This window comes from Bicyclus anynana, chromosome 8, assembly GCF_947172395.1.
Source record: "Bicyclus anynana chromosome 8, ilBicAnyn1.1, whole genome shotgun sequence".
Taxonomy (NCBI): Eukaryota; Metazoa; Arthropoda; class Insecta; order Lepidoptera; family Nymphalidae; genus Bicyclus; species Bicyclus anynana.
The window spans coordinates 8,084,946-8,102,899 of record NC_069090.1 but is presented as its reverse complement, the minus strand read 5'-3'; the positions used below and the strand labels follow the sequence as shown (position 1 = coordinate 8,102,899).

The 17,954-nt window shown below is 35.5% G+C and overlaps 2 protein-coding genes across 2 annotated transcripts; both read left to right on the top strand.

The window, feature by feature from the left end:
- Positions 1-637: 637 nt before the first annotated feature.
- On the top strand, positions 638-3,863 carry LOC128198306 (uncharacterized). Its single transcript, XM_052882864.1, has 2 exons — positions 638-817; positions 3,261-3,863. The coding sequence occupies exons 1-2, from the start codon at positions 638-640 to the stop codon at positions 3,861-3,863; spliced, it is 783 nt and encodes a 260-aa protein (XP_052738824.1).
- Positions 3,864-12,715: 8,852 nt separating this feature from the next.
- On the top strand, positions 12,716-13,225 carry LOC112055347 (uncharacterized). The gene has a single exon (XM_052882860.1). The coding sequence runs from the start codon at positions 12,716-12,718 to the stop codon at positions 13,223-13,225; it is 510 nt and encodes a 169-aa protein (XP_052738820.1).
- The last annotated feature ends 4,729 nt before the right edge of the window (positions 13,226-17,954 follow it).

Sequence of the window (17,954 nt, the reverse complement as noted above, 5' to 3'; positions counted from 1 at the left end):
GATGCATACCGCATCCTAATGCGACTCCCTAGGTACTGCAGTGCGTCGAGCATGTTTGCTGAGGCGAAGGTTCCCGACTTTTTTGCGATTATACGAAATCGCATAGCCTCTTTCTGGGAAAGACTCAGACAATCAAACAACGTGATCCTCAAGGTCATCGGTGAGCACATGTCTGGCCCGATATTTGACCATTGGCGACGTGTTCACCGGGACGCAAATAAAAAGTAGGTAAAATTAGTTATAAGATGACGTGCAATTTTATTACGAATTATTTTTATTTTTATTTTTCATTAATTATAAGATATCATACCGTGTCATTTTAATATTTTAGTTTAATTTACGACGTATATTTAAATTATTATACTTTTGTATGTGGATTTTTATCCTTAATAAAGAAATTATTATTATTATTATTATATAATTAACTCCAATAAATATTTTTTAAAAAATAATTAGGATTAATAATGGCATCCACAATGCAGTTCGAGAGGTTTAGGTTCTAGAGTTACAGGAATTGGCGCTGGTACCATAAACGCGCTCATAGGTAATCCAGGTGGCGGCGCATGGCATGGTGGAGGTGGTGGGGGTACTAATGATATCACGATAGGCGCTGGAGCTGGTGGTGCTGGGCAGAAGGATGCAGGAGCAGGTGCTGGTAGAATTATCGGCGCTGGTGGCGGTGCTGGGATCATCAAAGGTGCGGGTTGTGCAGAATAACACATTGGTGGTGGTGGTGCAGGAAGACAAATTGGTGCAGGTGGTGGAGAAGGAAGATACATTGGAGCTGGTGGAAGAGCAGGCAGACAAATTGGAGCAGGTGACGGGGCAGGAAGACAAATAGGTGCAGGTGGTGGAGGAGGGAGGCAAAACGTTGCTGTGGGTTGTGGTGCAGGCAGCATTAACGGAATAGGAGGTTGACAAGGACAAGGACATGGTGGTGGTGGTAATAGGATCGGCGGGAGACATGGCGGCGGCGGAGGCGTCGCTGGCATCAACACAATCGTAGCTGGTGGAGGAGCCTTCTCATCTAGACAGCACTTACTACACAGTTTGCCTTTCTTTTCTGTAAAATACAAATAATAATAATTAATAATTAATATAAAAGTTAAATAAAAAATCAATTAAAAAGGATAAGATAATGTATTCAATAAAACATACCATGCTTAGTCAGTAAAGGTTTCAACAACCTGAAACATTATTAAAATGAGTTAAATTTGTGACACATCAAAATATACATCTCGACAAACTATATTTGTATACTTACGAAGCTAATACTGATTTTTTACAATCCTTCATTTCTTTCAGTGCCTCCAACTGTAAAAATTAAATAATTTTATATAAGCAATTCGTTAAAAAGATAGAAGTATATTTTTATTACATTTTATAAGGTTGTAGGGATAGGTAATCTCTGGATTTACTGAACCGATTTTGAAAATTCTTTGACCAATAGAGAGCCATGTTATTTGTGATTATCATAGCCTTATAATAATTTATCCCCGTATTCTCACAGGAACCGGATCTATGCGGGTGAAACCGTGAGGCTTTGGCTAGTATATTATATAAGAATAATAAGCGATTGAGTATACGCACCAAGCAGATATCTTTTTCATCGCACGCTATAACAAAATTTGATGTGATCATCATAACACAAAGCGAGGACCAAAAAATTTTTTGTACCCCCATGTTCGTTTGGCACAATTTGATGTTTTGTATTTTATTGTTAGCTGTATTACTGTTTTATAGTATAATCTTACATAATATATTGAAGTGATTACTGTCAAAAGATAACATTATATATTTTGTAAGCTTTTGGTGATAAGATAAGAAGTATTGATTAATTATTAAATTTCTTTAAGTTTCGAATTATAATTAGGTAATTCAGGCAATCCTTTGTCTTATTCAAAGTCTAGTTTATCTTGAATTACATAAAAGAAATTCCATTTATTTCAAGAAATTTCTATATGATTGAGTGAGCATTCGACAGTCAGAAAACATGTCTAAAGAAGCTATTCCAAGATTTATTAAATAAGAATGTTATGTTTATGATATTGCTAAAAATTACCATAAATAAAAAAAAATTGGACACTATGTTGAATTTATTTAATTTTTGAGCGGTCCCATAGTATCAAAATACTTTAACAATAAACTATGCTGCACTTCGAAATTAAAAAAAATCAAAATTCATTTATTTCATTTCAAGCTTAATTTCCAAGCACTTTTGAAACATCAAGTTTGATTATTTGTAATGACTTATGACTTAACCACCGGTTTGGAAGGCATGTTCTACTGAGAAGACCCGGCAAGAAACTCAACAGTTGTTCTTTTGAAAAAAAAAATCCTAATTGAAATATTATAGAAAAAATTAAATTCATTTATATTTAAGATACTTGCGCGTGCATAAGATCATATAACTGATTACATATAAAACGACGGTTAATTTATAATATTATTAGTTAATTGTTGCATAACGTGTCTAATCTTACTCGAATCTTGAGATAACAAACTAGACAGAAATGATATCAGAAAATGGTCCAGTCAATTTACAGCTGCCTTTGAACAAATGTGGTTATGATTGTAACTCTCTGCGATGGCAAATTTTAAAAATAATATTGTTATTGGATTTGCTTGCCTTCTGATTTTAGTAAGTAATTAGATTTTTATAATTTTTCTGCATGTCATCATTTAATAGTTGTTTTTTTGACGTTTTTCCTTGCGTTTAATAAAACAACCAAGAGATTATTGTAAGCGTGCCTTAATATACCTGAAAATGAAAATCAATGTAGAAGTTATTAATAAATAATAAGCCGGGACTGACGACTTAGAATGTCCATGTTGTATAATACCACCAACCATTTACCTACACTACCATTAACCTACTCCAGATTGTGAATTTTTACCAAGAATTTCTATTTCTTTTAGAAGTAAGAAACTCTGTCTTCTAGAAGTAAGAAACGCGTAATATTTTATAAACAAACTAACGATTCCAGAACCTGGTTTTTGAAGTAGCTAACTGCATTAACTGCAGAACGAAGGGTCTCTGTGTAAAATACATAATTACGTATACATTTTTTTTACATTTACGACCTTTCGTAGCACTATAGATAACATAACACTTGTTTCAAAATAGAAAAGCTTACAATTCTGTTTTGATTTTGTCATGTTCAACTACATAATAAGTATATTACTTATTTCACCGCTAATAATTTCTAGAGAAATATTTCGTTTTTAATATACATTTTCGATTTATATTTTATTTCCAGGTACACATTTCTTATGGCCTCAACTCAATGTGCTCTGGTGACCTCAAGCGTATTTCAAATAAACTAATCAAAAAGACTTCACACCATACACCAGTGATTAAAAAGATTAAGCCTAAAATACCAAAACTACCAAATATAATCCCTCCCGTATTACCCTCAAAGTTATCCAAGCCTTCTCTAATAAAAGGTAAACATAAATGTTGTTTACCAAAGCTTATTCGATTACGTAAGTTATCAAAACTACCTAATTTACCAAAGCCTCTTAAAATACCTAAATTACCTCTAATTCCTCCGTTAATACCTTTAATTCCAAAATTACCTTTGTTACCTATACTGCCTATTTTACCCCCAATACCACTTTTACCTCCATTACCACTTTTACCTCCAATATTACCAAAGTTACCTAAAGCACTAAAACCAATACGTGTACCAATGATTGGCAAAAGTGGATTAAAGGCTTTAGGATCCCAAATAAAACCAATAACTGTCCCTGCGCCTAATAGTAATAGACGCATTTTGGAAAAGCTGAAAAAGTTAAAGAAGTCTGGATCCCTTACTACATCTGAATTTGTTCGATTTAAGAAACTTCTATTAACAAAGTAAATATAATTTAGAAAAAGAAAAATTGTTTTTCATTTTTATTTTCATTACCTACTTACAAATCCCAAAGATATGATCAATTTTCAAGTAGTTAACAAACATAAATCAGTCAAAGCGTTTTTGAACTAAAGAACAAAAATTAAAAATCCATCATTTTTGAAAGCGCGTATACCTGCCTGATGAGGAATTTAAAAACCACAAGTATTTTTAGCAGTCTATGATATGTAATCTATATATGGCAGTATAAAGCCAGCCCCTGTAGCCAAGTGGCACGTCTATTCTCTTTCTACGATCGCAAACGCTAAGAAAACTAGAAAAATTCGAAAAAAGAAAATCGACATGCCAGTTGGCTACAGCGGCAGATTATGAAAAGAAATTAGTTCCTTTTTATTTTTCCGCCCAGGCTATTATTTTTTTCTGATTCTCTCTTCTTAGTAGGGTACAGGAATTCAACAAAAATAAAATAGTCGTATATATTTAATATCTTTAATTAATCAATTTAAAGTAGGTATATAAATAGTTTTTAATTAAAAAATAATTAATTCTAATTCTTCTTGTTTTCTATAGATGTATCTAACACATTTTACGTGAAGTCTGACGCCCAAAAGACTGTCAAATACAGTCTTTTGGGCGTCACATTTGCGTGACTAGTTATGTTTATATACAAGGATTACGTAGAACGTAGAACTCAGAACGCCTAGACTTTCTGTCTACGCGGCTGTAATGCTAGCCACCCACCGTACGATACTGATCGTGTGTTGGTCGCGATCGGCATGATGTCATGCACATCGCGACCAATACACGACCAGTTTTATCGGATGTCAAGCCGTTAGCGCTGCAGGCATGTGAGCTTACTTGATCGTCAGTGGCTGTAGGAGAATGCAGAACTCATAACATTCTTAAGTGTTTTTGTACTTTTTTTTTGTTTGAAAAGAAAAGGTTCTCAATTCGACACGTATCCTTTTTTTTACGTTTACGCTACGAGGTAACGTAAAGTAAACGTCGGTTTGAATGCGGTCCCAAAAAACCATAATAAACTTTCAGAGCATATTTGGCAAAGCACCGCCATAATTTGTTTTTTTTTTTGTTAAAAAGATTTTATGTTTCTTCGCTAGTTTAATTTATACTAGTCTCTTATGTCTAAGTTTGTCTGCTACAGAATTGTAGGCGCGAACCACCACATCTTTGATTTTCTTGACGTATTGTACGAGGGGCCACGCGAAAGGTCTGTCTTCTGCCTTGCAGGTGAAACAGTGGTCAGACAAAAGCGGACTTAGCAACGACTTCTTTGTTACTACACTGCCCTGAAACAATAATGTAGGTAAGATTAAATGAAATGTCATTGACATAGCTCAACGTGTCGCGAAGCTGAAGTGGCAATGGGCGGGACACATAGTTCGAAGAGCCGATGGACGTTCGGTCCCAAGGTGCTGGAATGACGACCCCGAACCAGAAAGCGCAGTGTTGGTCGAATATATTGACATGCGACTCGCTTGATGACAATATATTCAATATATTGCTGAAACCGAAAGGAGCATTTCATCCTAATCCTAACAAGTAAGCCCGCTTACATCTTAGATTGTATCATCACTTACCATCAGGTGAGATTAGTCAAGGGTTTACTTATGGAGAATAAAAAAAACACCTACGAGTATCTAAGAACATGTAATAATCAAATCCATCACTGAGAATCACATCAAAATCGGATGTGTAGTGTTTTAAAATGCATAATTATTTCTGTGCCTTCGTTCTTTATATTTCTTTGCATACGCAAGCTAAAGGTTAGTTCCTGCGATTCGCTGACGTATTATCAATGATAATAATAATAATTAATAAGATGACCAAGCGGAACTTCGTTCTGATTACTGTAATTTCGAGGAAATGCAATTGTTGTACACAAATTGGCATTGGCCTTATTTTAAAATGCTGTATTGTTTCGCACGAAATACAAAAGTAATGTTTATGCTTAATCTCATATATACTTATAATAAAACTGTAACAGATGAAATTCCGTACATTAAAGATATTTTGAAATTTTTTGTTGGAGTGCATTATATAATCGATACTGAAGCCAAATGTATTTTTATTTTCAATTTTTTGTCTGTCTGCCTGTCCGTGATTTTGTTAACCGGGCATCACGCGGAAACTACTGAATGAATTCAAATGAAACTAGGCACGGTTTAAGACCATAATACGGAGAAGGTTATAGATAACTTTTTATTGCGAAAATAAAATAAAAAATAAAATAAGGAGTGAACTAGGGGTTGAAAGTTTGTATGGAAAATCCTTCATTTTTAGTTACAGTTTTTAAAATTCGTTCATCTATACTAATATTATAAAGAGGTAAAGTTTGTAAGTTTGTAAGTTTGTAAGTTTGTAACAATTTTTTGAAATGGGGTAATCTTCGGAACTACTGGTCCGATTTTAAAAATTCTTTCACCAGTAGAATGCTACGTTATCGGGGAGTGCTATAGGCTATATTTTATATTTCTATCATATATAACTACTGAGTTATCGCGGGTTTTCTCCTACAGGTCGGACCGAAAAACTTACTTATTCGCATGCGCTGCCTCTACCATTGCGTATAACTGAAATAATTGTATGGAGGCTTTTTGAACCTGTAAAAGTTCTACAAAAAAGTCCGCGACACCATATATCTATCTTTTATATTTTAGCAGATATAGTACCTTTAGTACTTTAATAAATTATTTAAATTTTAAACTAAGGTTTACGTCATTATTTACACAACTAAACTTAAATCCTTATCAAAATAAATTATTTAATAATCACAAGGACATTATAGAGATAAGATTTGCCCTTTACAGTATGTTAATTAGTTATATAGTTTCGGAGATAATACAAAATTTCTGAAAGTCGCAAAAATTTCGCTATAGAACGCCCCGCGGTTTCAATTACGTGGTTCCCGTTCCCGTGTGAATATGAGGACCAAACATAGCCTATGACACTCGCAAATAATGTGGCTTTTTATTGGTAAAATAATTTTCCAAATCGGTCCAGTAGATCCAGAGATTACCCCCGACAACCACACAAACTTTACCTCTTTATAGTATTAGGATAGAAGTCGCTTGGGAAATTATAGTCTTTTGGTCATTGCACCACGCACAAAAGGCTGGACCAATTTTGCTGAGGGTAGGGATAGGATAGGGGTAGGATAGAGGTAGGGTAGGGGTAATTTAGGGAAAGGGTAGGGTAGGGTAGGGTACGGATAAAGTAGGGGTAGTGTAGGGTAGGGGCAAGGTAGAGGTAGGGGAAGGATATGAAACGTATAGGGTAGGGGAGGAGTAGGATAGAGGTAAGGTAGGGTAGGGGTAGGGTACGGGTAGGGTAGGGTTAGGGTAGGGGTAAGGTAGGGGTAGGAAAGAGTTAGGGTTAGCGGTAGGGTAGGAGTAAGGTAGGGGTAGGGTAGGGTTAGATTAAGGGTAGGGTAGGATAGGGTATGGATAGGTTACGGGTAGGGTTAGGGTAGGGGTAAGGTGGGGGAGGGTAGGGTTAGCGTTAGCGGTGGGGTAGGAGTAAGGTAGGGGTAGGGTAGGTTAGGGTTGGGTAGGTTTACGAACAGGGTAAGGTAGAGGTAGAGAAGTTTACTTCAATTTTTACGCGGACGAAGTCGCGGGCGTCCGCTAGTAAATCATAAATAAATACGATAATGTGATTCAAAAATATAGATCAAGATAAAAATTTAATATCAAGATTTCGAATATATTCTGCTTTATAAATATAATATAATTACCAACTTTATAACCGACTCCAAAAAAAGGAGGTTCTCAATTCGACGCGTATGATTTTTTAAATCTTTGTTACTTCATAATTTCGTCATTTATAAACCAATTTTGAAAATTCTGTTTTTGTTTGAAGGAGTATACTTCCAGTTTGGTCCCATTTAGTTTTCATGAAAATCGGTTAAGTAATTTTGTGTTAAAATCAAAATAACTGAAATACGTCTTTGAAATCGGTTCCATTTTTATGTTAAAAAGATTATGTTATAAAATTATAAGTTCTAAGGACTTTCATGTAACTGCCTCGTTGGTCCAGTGAACGGTCAATGTTGCTTCGAATCACGAGGTCCTGGGTTCGAGACAATAACAAACAAAATTATAATTTAAGGTTCTAATAAAGATTTTTGGTACTTATTTATATTAAAAGATAATATCAAACCTCCACAATGGATGCAATAGCCAGCACAATGCAGATCCAAATCAAATGTCTTACTAAATTCATGTTTATAATAATACTTGGTTATTAAATACAAAAACAAGCTACCAGCGTAGCACCCACTGGTGAGCCACTGCATCTTCGGACTGAATTATACGTAAATACACTTCTCGGAATTATGTTAACATCGGATACGATCACGTAAGATAGATAAGCAACTACTAACTCTCAGTAATCTCATAAATTTTACCTTGACAACTTAAAAGTAGGGTGTCCTAGCTTTCGCATTTATGCAAACTTGTCCACGAATGATTTCACGTCTTGAAACTCCAAACAAAGTAGGCACGGTTAGTACGCTATTGTAACGTGCTTGAGTACCTGATAGACGAAAAAACATGAAGCATTGCTCACGTAGCATTTCATACACTCAGATAACTGCGGTATTGTCAATAATGAAATTATCGTTGGATATTGTAAACGTTAAATTAAATAATCTCTAAAAGTGAATTTATAAAATATACTTATAAACTCTACATTGTACTGTTATTTTTAATTCTGTGCCGTTACTTAAAGATGTTTTTATTATGAGAAAATAATTAAAAATAATTTTTGTAATTATAAAATAAAATACTAAATTAACCGCAAGATCTGTTTTTGTATAAAGCAATTCGTGGTTTGCGTATACTTATGAATCTAAAATATAATAAACTTAAAGAATTTAATTTCCCACGCCTGTATACATTTTTCTTTATCTATACTATAATAAAATTTGTAATATGTAACCATACTATGTGCGACACTCGCGATACCGGTCCACTCTCGGAGATTTCGTAGAAGACGTATTCCTCTACTTTAGCCAAAGTATCGGAAGGTGCTGAAACTGTCCCTTGTGTATTTATATAATAATATTACTACTTCGTTCGTTATCAACCCATATTCGGTTCACTGCTGAGCTCGAGTGTCCTCTCAGAATGATAGGGGTTAGGGCTTAGTCCACCACGCTGGCCCAATGCGGATTGGCAGGCTTCACACACGCAGTTATTTAAGAAAATTCTCAGAATTACTACAATTTAAAAAGAATTGCTTGACACGAGCTACAGATGCAAATATAATAAAATAGCTTCAGAGCCTCACTCACTCACTCAATGGTAAAGCGGTCGGACTCATCACCGAGGGGTGGTGGTTCAATACCCGCCTCGTTGGTTTTTTGTCGTATCCACTCCTAATACAGTCTTACCCGACTAGTTTTAGGGGAATAGGAATATTGGTCATATTCTTTTTTTTTAAATAAAACCTCTCTGCCGGCAACTTTTCCCATTATAGTAACCGTAGCACGAGTACCAGATGTATCAATGTCCGTATTTATAGCAATGCGGAATGGTTACCCTGACTTACTTAGATGTGACAATAACTTACATTCATTGTGTTGTGCTGATGCTGGCGTTTCGGTCGTCCATTGAACGTGATTGTTCCAGTTTTGAAGAATGCAAGTAAAAATGTCGCGGTCTCAATACGGCTAACATGTGTCAGTACGTGGCGATAATCGGAACAGTGGTGGTTGGTATACTTGACTACTAAATTAAGTGTTTTGGTGATCTAAAAACCTTGAACTAGTGCTTATCATTATCAACCTAATTAAACCTACTACAGGGCCTGCCGCTCTATTTACTAGCTAGCATATGGAGCTTAGAACCACCATGCAATTTTTGGGTTGGTGGGCTAGTGTTTATTCATCTCAAGATATTTCAATATAGATATAATAAAAGTGTCAAAAATTGCATTAACGAAATGCTACTGTAAGTGCGGTTTACGTTTATCGTTTTAGTAGGTAATTATACCTAGCAGTGGCGAAGGTTGGAGTATTGTTGAAGGAAACCCAAAGAAAAGGAAATACATACCGCGTGATACGGTTTGTCATATATATATATATACATGATATATACAATAATGAATATGTATGTATTTATAAACAGTAACCCAGCGAGAATCAGCTTGTATAGCCTCTTCGCCGCTGATACCTATTAAGCAGACATATTGAAATAAATCCTCTCCTTTAAGGAGGAACGCCTGGCTTGTAGGACACTTTTAAAATACACTTATAAAGATAACAATAACAGTACGCTTCTACTAATCTTATTAAAATGCAGTGTAAAATATCAATCAATAGGACATATCATAATCTAAACTCATAACTTTTAGTGGCACCCAAATAAGTTTATATTTTCGATCAGATTTTTCAAAGATGACTTAATTGTTGTGGAATTTTATAAATTCCATCATCAGAAATGGACCAATCAGATACAGAATACAGTCAGCTTCCCTCAGACCAATTATTGTATAGGACCTGCCTCGCTAGACGTTACTTTTCTGTCAAAGTATATGATCAACGATCTAATGCGATTATAAAAACTGTCTCTATAGAATCGATGTTAAATAGTTGTAATCATGTTCGTCGGTTAAAGAGCTCCGTAAAAATACCTTTTTGTGTAATTGAATTGTGTAAAAAACAGGCAAAAACTTCTAGTTTAGTATAAGATATATACTAAATCTAAGCTTGTTTTCTTCAGAAAATGACAGACAATTTTGTTCGTGACTATGAGTGCGATACAGGTCCTTCTATAATTGATCTGAGCAGCTTTCTCATCCTCCTTTTGAAGGTTAATAAAGCCAATAAATAATAATAATAATAATTTATTTATTCATGAGAAAGTACAGAAGGTTTACAGAACTTGCTATAGACATACATACTTTCTACCTTGACAGGTGTATGAATATTAAAAATAATATTATACTAACTAATAATTCCAAAATTCCAATAATTAAATATTCAATCGGTGAACATGGTATAAATAAAAATAAAAAAAAAAAAATACAAGTACAATTAGCATAATTTGACGAAGCATTCTTAACATCAAATATAAATAATTAATATACTATCAGAATCCATTAAAATTAAACAATGTCAATATAAATGCTATGTCAGGTGTAATGCAACATTAAATCAATCAATGTCATATAATTAAAAAAATGAAGTCAAAAATTAAAAATTAATGTCAGAAATTAAAATTAAAATTGTCAATAATTTATAAGAAAATCATAACTGATTATATTTATTGTTGCATTCAGAATTTGTCATTTAAAAAGTCTTTTACACATTATTAATTTTTATATAATAATAATTTCAATAAATATTTTTTAAAAGACAAAAATGACATGTCATAACTGTGCGGTGGCAACTTATTATAAATACGTATAGCTGAGCAATACACATTATCCCTATACAAGGCCAAGTGTTGGTAGGGTACACATAATTTATTTTTGAGCCTTGATTCTGGGTTTAATTCTGATTTAAACTTGAAATATTCGGGATTCTTTTTTATTAAAATGCAGATTTCAAATATGTACAAACATGGAATAAATTAGGCTATATTGAATTTTTTAACAAATCATAACAAAATTGTTTTCAGTTGGCGCTTGCTGTGTGTATTCCTCCACCACGACGGGTGACAATTGATTGTAGATCAGAAGAGGTAACATATTAATTTATTTAGTTTCTTTACCATTACTCACACTAAAACAAAGGCTCAGTATCGTGATGTTTAAAAGTCCTTACAAAAGGCCTATGTCCTGCAGTGGACGTCCATCGGCTGACATGATAATGATGATGATAAATTTATCTAAGTGTAGCAGTTATTGAAAATTAAACACATCATGAAACCAAAGAAGAAACATAAAGTAGAGATAACGTAAATAACACTAATAAAGAACATATTTATTTCCAAACAGAATATTAACTAAAAAAGAAAGTAAGAAGAATATTTAACCTCAAGAGTTCCACGTGGATCTTCTTCCGAAACCTATCAATTGAGCATTATGAAACTAGCAAACAGAGGGATTATCACTGGCCTATTGAAACTACAAATTGAAAAAAAAAGTCTCTATAGGCCGTATTTAATACAATTTCGTCAGTAAGAAGTACTGTAGTACCTACTTATTGAAATATTGTGCGAATCGTGATTAACAAAAAAAAATATTTAGCGACAGTGACGAGATAGAGTGTGAGGTGAAATACACTCAAATGAAGTCGCAGCTAGTGATGAGCTAGTGATGAGCTAGTGCAACGTGTCACTGTGAATGATGAGATGAGGGTATAAATAACAGATGAGGGTTTCTGATGCCGGATCTTTGACCCTAATTAAGAGTGTGCAGTATGTAATTTTGTGGTTACAAATGGTTCTGGATCTGAGATTCTGGAAAAGTTAGGAGCTTGATATTTGGGTAAATGATATTTCAAAGTGTTAACTTCGTTATGACTATACACAATTTGTAAAACTTTTATCGATAGTTTATTTTTTTGAAAAATACATGTACCTATTGCTCAGATTTTGCTTTCAATCTCAGGAAAAGCAAACTTATTTTCTTAAATTTTTGTTTTGTGTAGAAAATTAGGTATATATCTTGAACATGGCCATTTTGTTTTTCGTTATGTTGTTTAATATACTTGCAATTAGGTAAAAATGGTTTTGGCGCTCACGTCATAAAATTTGCGTCGCGCGTCAATCGCTCCGTGCTTTTCAGTCATAATAATTCGGCGTCATAATTCGGCGTTTCGCTTGCACTTCGAATTTTATCCATATCGTACCGACGTGCTGCGCGCTCTTAAATAGTAAACTGTCATAATAATGTTACAGGATACGCTGTACACACCAATATCAGCCGAGATATCGAGAAACAGTCCACACTTCGACATCAATTCGTTTTGCGATTTAATTCACCGAGCAATCCCAGAGGCAGTCAAAGACGGGAAGTTCGTACGCGCTCCAAATGATGATCAAGTTGGTTACAGCGACTCTCTGGCCCCGGTCGTTGTTGCCCCTCCAAGAGGCATCATTCCTTCAGGATTCCCTAAATTCAGACCTTCAAGACTTGGTACACCTAAATTTGATGTACCGAAACTAAGACCTTTAATGCAAGGTCTAAACGCACCAAAAATAGGCCCAGCAATGACATTCAAAACATCATCACCAAGATATTATGTGGAAAAAGAATCGAGTGCGGAACGAATGGAGAAATTCAAGAAAGGCGTTCAGAAGATGCTACACGTTGTCAAAGTTATCGGTAAAATCGATCAATATCTGTCAGAGAGAACGAGGATAGTGGTGGACAAATTGACAAAGACATTTTCCGATTGATTTTCAGTAGTACATTCGGCATGATTAAAGAAATAAGTAAATCTTTTTAACTATTTAAAATAAGAGTCAGGGTCGATTAATTTGCTGGTCGAGCAAAATTAGTTAACCAAACTTATTCTAGATTAACTTGCATATGAATAGCATGTTTGTATTTTATATTATTAAAAAAAAAAGTTTCAGTTTAGTTTTGACAAATCACTCCGGCGAATAATTAACGTTAAAACTCGTACTTAACGAAATTTATTGATGTTGATGCTTATTGTACGAGGAATTTACATTCAATTTGTGATTAAAATAATGTGATTATCATAATTTTTTCGAAAAACTCCATTCCATTCCATTTAGGCATAAAAAGGATTGTCTAATACTACTGTAGCCAATTATGGAGTTTAAACTGTGGTGGTATTAAGAGGTAGCAGGTTTTAAGGATCCAGACCCTCAATCGTCTAAGTATAAAGTATAATTTTTTTATATTTTTCTCGGCATAATATGTCGGTCCAAACTTCATAATTGACTACCGTACTTACTTATGAAAGGAACATGAGCTGACGAACATTCAGCTTTTATGAAAAGACAAAGATCTGGAATCCACGGGCTCTTAGTCAATTACTTATGTCATCATCATCATCATCATCATCATCATCATCATCATCATCATCATCATCATCATCATCATCATCATCATCATATCAGCCGATGGACTTCCACTGCAGGACATGTAGGGACTTCCAAACATCACGATACTGAGCCACCTGCATCCAGCGAATTCCTGCGACTCGCTTGATTTCGTCAGTCCACCTGGTGGGGTTCGACCAACACTGCGCTTACTATTGCGGGGTCGCCATTCCAGCACTTTGGGACCCCAACGTCTATCGGCTCTTCGAACTATGTGCCCCACACATTACTTATGTACTCGTATAGTATTTCTTTAATATATCAAAAGTAAGATTATGGATTTGTCCGTGATAGCCCAGTGGATAACACCTCTGCCTCCGATTCCGGAGGGCGTAGGTTCGAATCCGGTCCGGGGCATGCACCTCAAACTTTTCTGTTGTGTGCATTTTAAGAAATTAGATATCACGCGTCTCAAACGGTGAAAGAAAACATAGTGAGGAAACCTGCACACCTGAGATTTTTCTTGATTCTCTGCGTATGTGTGAAGTCTGCTAATCCGCATTGGGCCAGCGTGGTGGACTATTGGCCTAATCCCACTCATTCTGAGAGGAGACTCGAGTTCATCAGTGATTCGAATATGGGTTGAAAATGATGAAAATTATGGATTTACCAAAATATCAGAATTCCTCTAAAAAGAAAGGAAGAAGAGAAATATAGTTAAATGTATTGAATTTAAAACAGCTGGCTTTTTCATTTTTGTTTCGTAAAAGTACTTAGTTGTCTATTCACCCCATCATTGAATATTCACAAAAAGTCAAGGTAACGATCATGTTATTGTATGTTAAACAATACAATATGCAACACTGCATTAACGCATTCTGCATTTATTTCAATTCTTTATGCGACTGGCTGGAATTCCTAAGTAAATATAGTATATAAGTTTGTCTGGATTTGTCTGTTAGTATGCTACTATTTTTTTTCATTTTGATTATTTTTTCAATGTATAGTAAAATATGTTGGCACCATCTCGTTTCTATTAGCAAGTCGTACATATCAAATAACTCATTAAAAATAAAATAAGTTTTATTAGACAAAAAGAAATACATAATTATAATCTATAGACTATAAATAATTATATATTAAAGTTCGCTACTATTGTTTTAAATTTTTTTATGAATGGAATAGCTTTAGCAGATTTTATAATAATTAAAATACTTTAGATTGCAACCAATATGTGAAGTTACCAGTTATAACAAAATACATTTGATAATGTTTAAAAAATATATGAATTGAAAATTGAAATGTCGTTTGTTTTGTTGTCTGCACAACACCTTGCTTCAGGGTGCTTTTCCACCAGATATGTGCTATGTAGCTATGCTGCGAAGATGTGAAATCTACGCTACGAAAATATGTGACCGTTTCCACCAATACTAAGCTATGTAGCTAGGCCAGGAAAATGCGCTATAAAGATGAGCTGCCACAATTTAGCTGCGCAAGCTACGAATATGCGATGACGACCCTTACCAGGCATCCATAGCACGCATAGGCTTAAACGCATAGGCTCAAGCACTACCGCTAGCCTATAATTATGATGATGAGAACTTTCTACCTAGATAGGTTGTGATGGGTTGTGTCTGTATTAAGGGTCTGGTAATGAAGACGAAGGACAGTTAAGGGAACTCCTTGAATTGACTTGTAGTTTTGTCAGTTAAGTTAGTACAACGATGAAATTCTTTATTATACAAAATGCATGCTCATTTTGTAATGCCTATAAAAAGAGATTTTGCAGTTTTAGTATAGTTACGTGAACAAAAAAAACTTTTTTATGGAAGGGGGCTAAAAAATGTGGGAATAACAAGTATATTTATAGGCCATAATATACCTACCATAGGTATGTAGGTATAAATAAAAAAAGCATAAAAACTTTAACAATGTTACCTACTTTGTTAAACACGTTTTATATTGTAATGTGTTTAATTAAAATCGTAAGTATTTTTAATTGCTAATATAGCAGAATAATAATAAAATACTCATACTAATTAAAAAATGTATAAATATAAAGTGCAAATAAAGAAAGAAGTTCACTTTAGTGCACTGTGGTAGCGTACGACGTTACAGTTGTTTTTTTAATAATTTCAGTGCTAAAAATTCACTCGGTAAGATTGAATAAAACTTAAAAATCAATTCAACCGTCTTCAAAAAAACTAACAATAATGAGCTCACTAAACTAAAGCTTTTCGCGCTTTAGTTTAGTGACCTACATTATTGTTAGTTAGTTAGTGTAACACCAGTTTGAAAGATTGTTACTTCAAAATCGCTGGATATCGCTATGTCAAACACGCTGGTATTTTTAATTCAAATTTAGATTAGTTAGCATTAGATTAATACGAACGTCACTATCTAGATGATAAATTTCGTGTATAGTCAGCGCCGGCCCTAAGTAAATTTTAGAATGGAGCGAGATCCAATTATGGCGCCTCTCCTGTTTGCTCCTAATAATATATCATCATCATCATCATCATTGTCAGCCGATGGACGTCCACTGCTGGACATAGGCCTCTTGCATGGACTTCCAAACAAAACGGTCTCGAGCCGCCAGCATCCAGCGGCTCCCTGCAACCCGCTTGATGTCTTCGGTCCACCTAGTGGGGGGTCGACCAACACTGCGCTTTCCGGCGCGGGGTCGCCATTCCAGCACCTTGGGACCCCAACGTCCATCGGCTCTTCGAACTATGTGGCCTGCCCACTGCCACTTCAGCTTCGCGACTCGCTGAGCTATGTCAGTGACTTTAGTTCGTCTGCGGATCTCCTCATTTCTGATTCGATCACGCAGAGAAACCCCAAGCATAACACGCTCCATCGCCCGCTGAGTGACTTTGAGCCTTCTTATAAGGCCCATAGTTAGCGACCAAGTCTCGGAACCGTAAGTCATCACTGGCAACACGCACTGTTCGAAGACTTTCGTCTTCAGGCACTGAGGAATTTCGGACGAAAAGATGTCGCGGAGTTTCCTGAACGCTGCCCAGCCGAGCTGGATTCGGCTATTCACCTCTTTCTCGAAATTGGACCTACCTAACTGGACTGTGTGTCCTAGGTATATATATTCGTCTACAATTTCGAGCGCAGAGTCCTCAACAATAACTGGGTGAAGCGGTACATGAGCATTAGACATGATCTTCGTCTTACTCATGTTCATTTTAAGACCCACTCGTTGAGAAACTCTGCTGAGGTCGTTGAGCATGGTACTAAGGTCATCCAGAGTCTCTGCCATAATGACCACATCGTCGGCAAACCGTAGTTGAGTGATGTACTCACCATTGATGTTGATGCCAAATCCGTTCCAGTCCAGAAGCTTAAAGACGTCTTCCAATGCGGCGGTAAATAGCTTCGGGGAGATTACATCTCCCTGCCGCACTCCTCGCTGCAATTGGATTGGTCTCGTAGTCTGATCCTGTATACGGACTGACATAGTGGCGCTTTCATACAAACACTTCAACACTTGGATGTACCTGTAGTCGATCCGGCATCTCTGCAAAGACCTCAGCACAGCCCAAGTTTCCACCGAATCGAAGGCTTCCTCATAGTCCACAAACGCTAAGCAAAGTGGCTTGTTATACTCTTCGGTCTTCTGTATAACCTGCCGCAGCGTATGTATGTGGTCTATGGTGCTAAAGCCTGCTCGGAAACCGGCTAGTTCAGGAGGCTGATAATATATAATAATATATACCTATACCAATTGTGGGTGCAAAGTAAGTATGGAACGTGAAGATCTCGACCATACTCTGGTGTGACCAACGTTCTTTACCATGTAGGAACGATTGCTTCGTTCGCCGTATGGGCGGGTCGGCCCTGTGTACAGTGGATGTACACGAAAATGATCATCAGTTACTACCAGTTATGTTATAATAACTGGTAGTAAGTTACTCAAAGTTAGAAAATAGTTGAGCTGAACTGAGTCAATAAGGAATAATAATGAAAGTATAAAATCGGAGAATCGAATTGAACCTCTTTGTTGAAAACATTACCATCTGCGCCATAAAGTAAGACTATTCTCTAACATTGAGTAGACTACACGGAAATTACCAACTGTCAGTGATTCTCCATTCATGTGCTT

What these genes read in the sequence shown, in the direction of transcription:
- LOC112055347 (XM_052882860.1), top strand. Translation starts at nt 12,716, where the DNA reads ATGTTACAGGATACGCTGTACACACCAATATCAGCCGAGATATCGAGA.
- LOC128198306 (XM_052882864.1), top strand. Translation starts at nt 638, where the DNA reads ATGCAGGAGCAGGTGCTGGTAGAATTATCGGCGCTGGTGGCGGTGCTG. An exon ending in AGGCAGACAAATTGGAGCAG is followed by an intron (nt 818 to 3,260) that starts GTGACGGGGCAG and finishes TTTTATTTCCAG; the next exon opens with GTACACATTTCTTATGGCCT.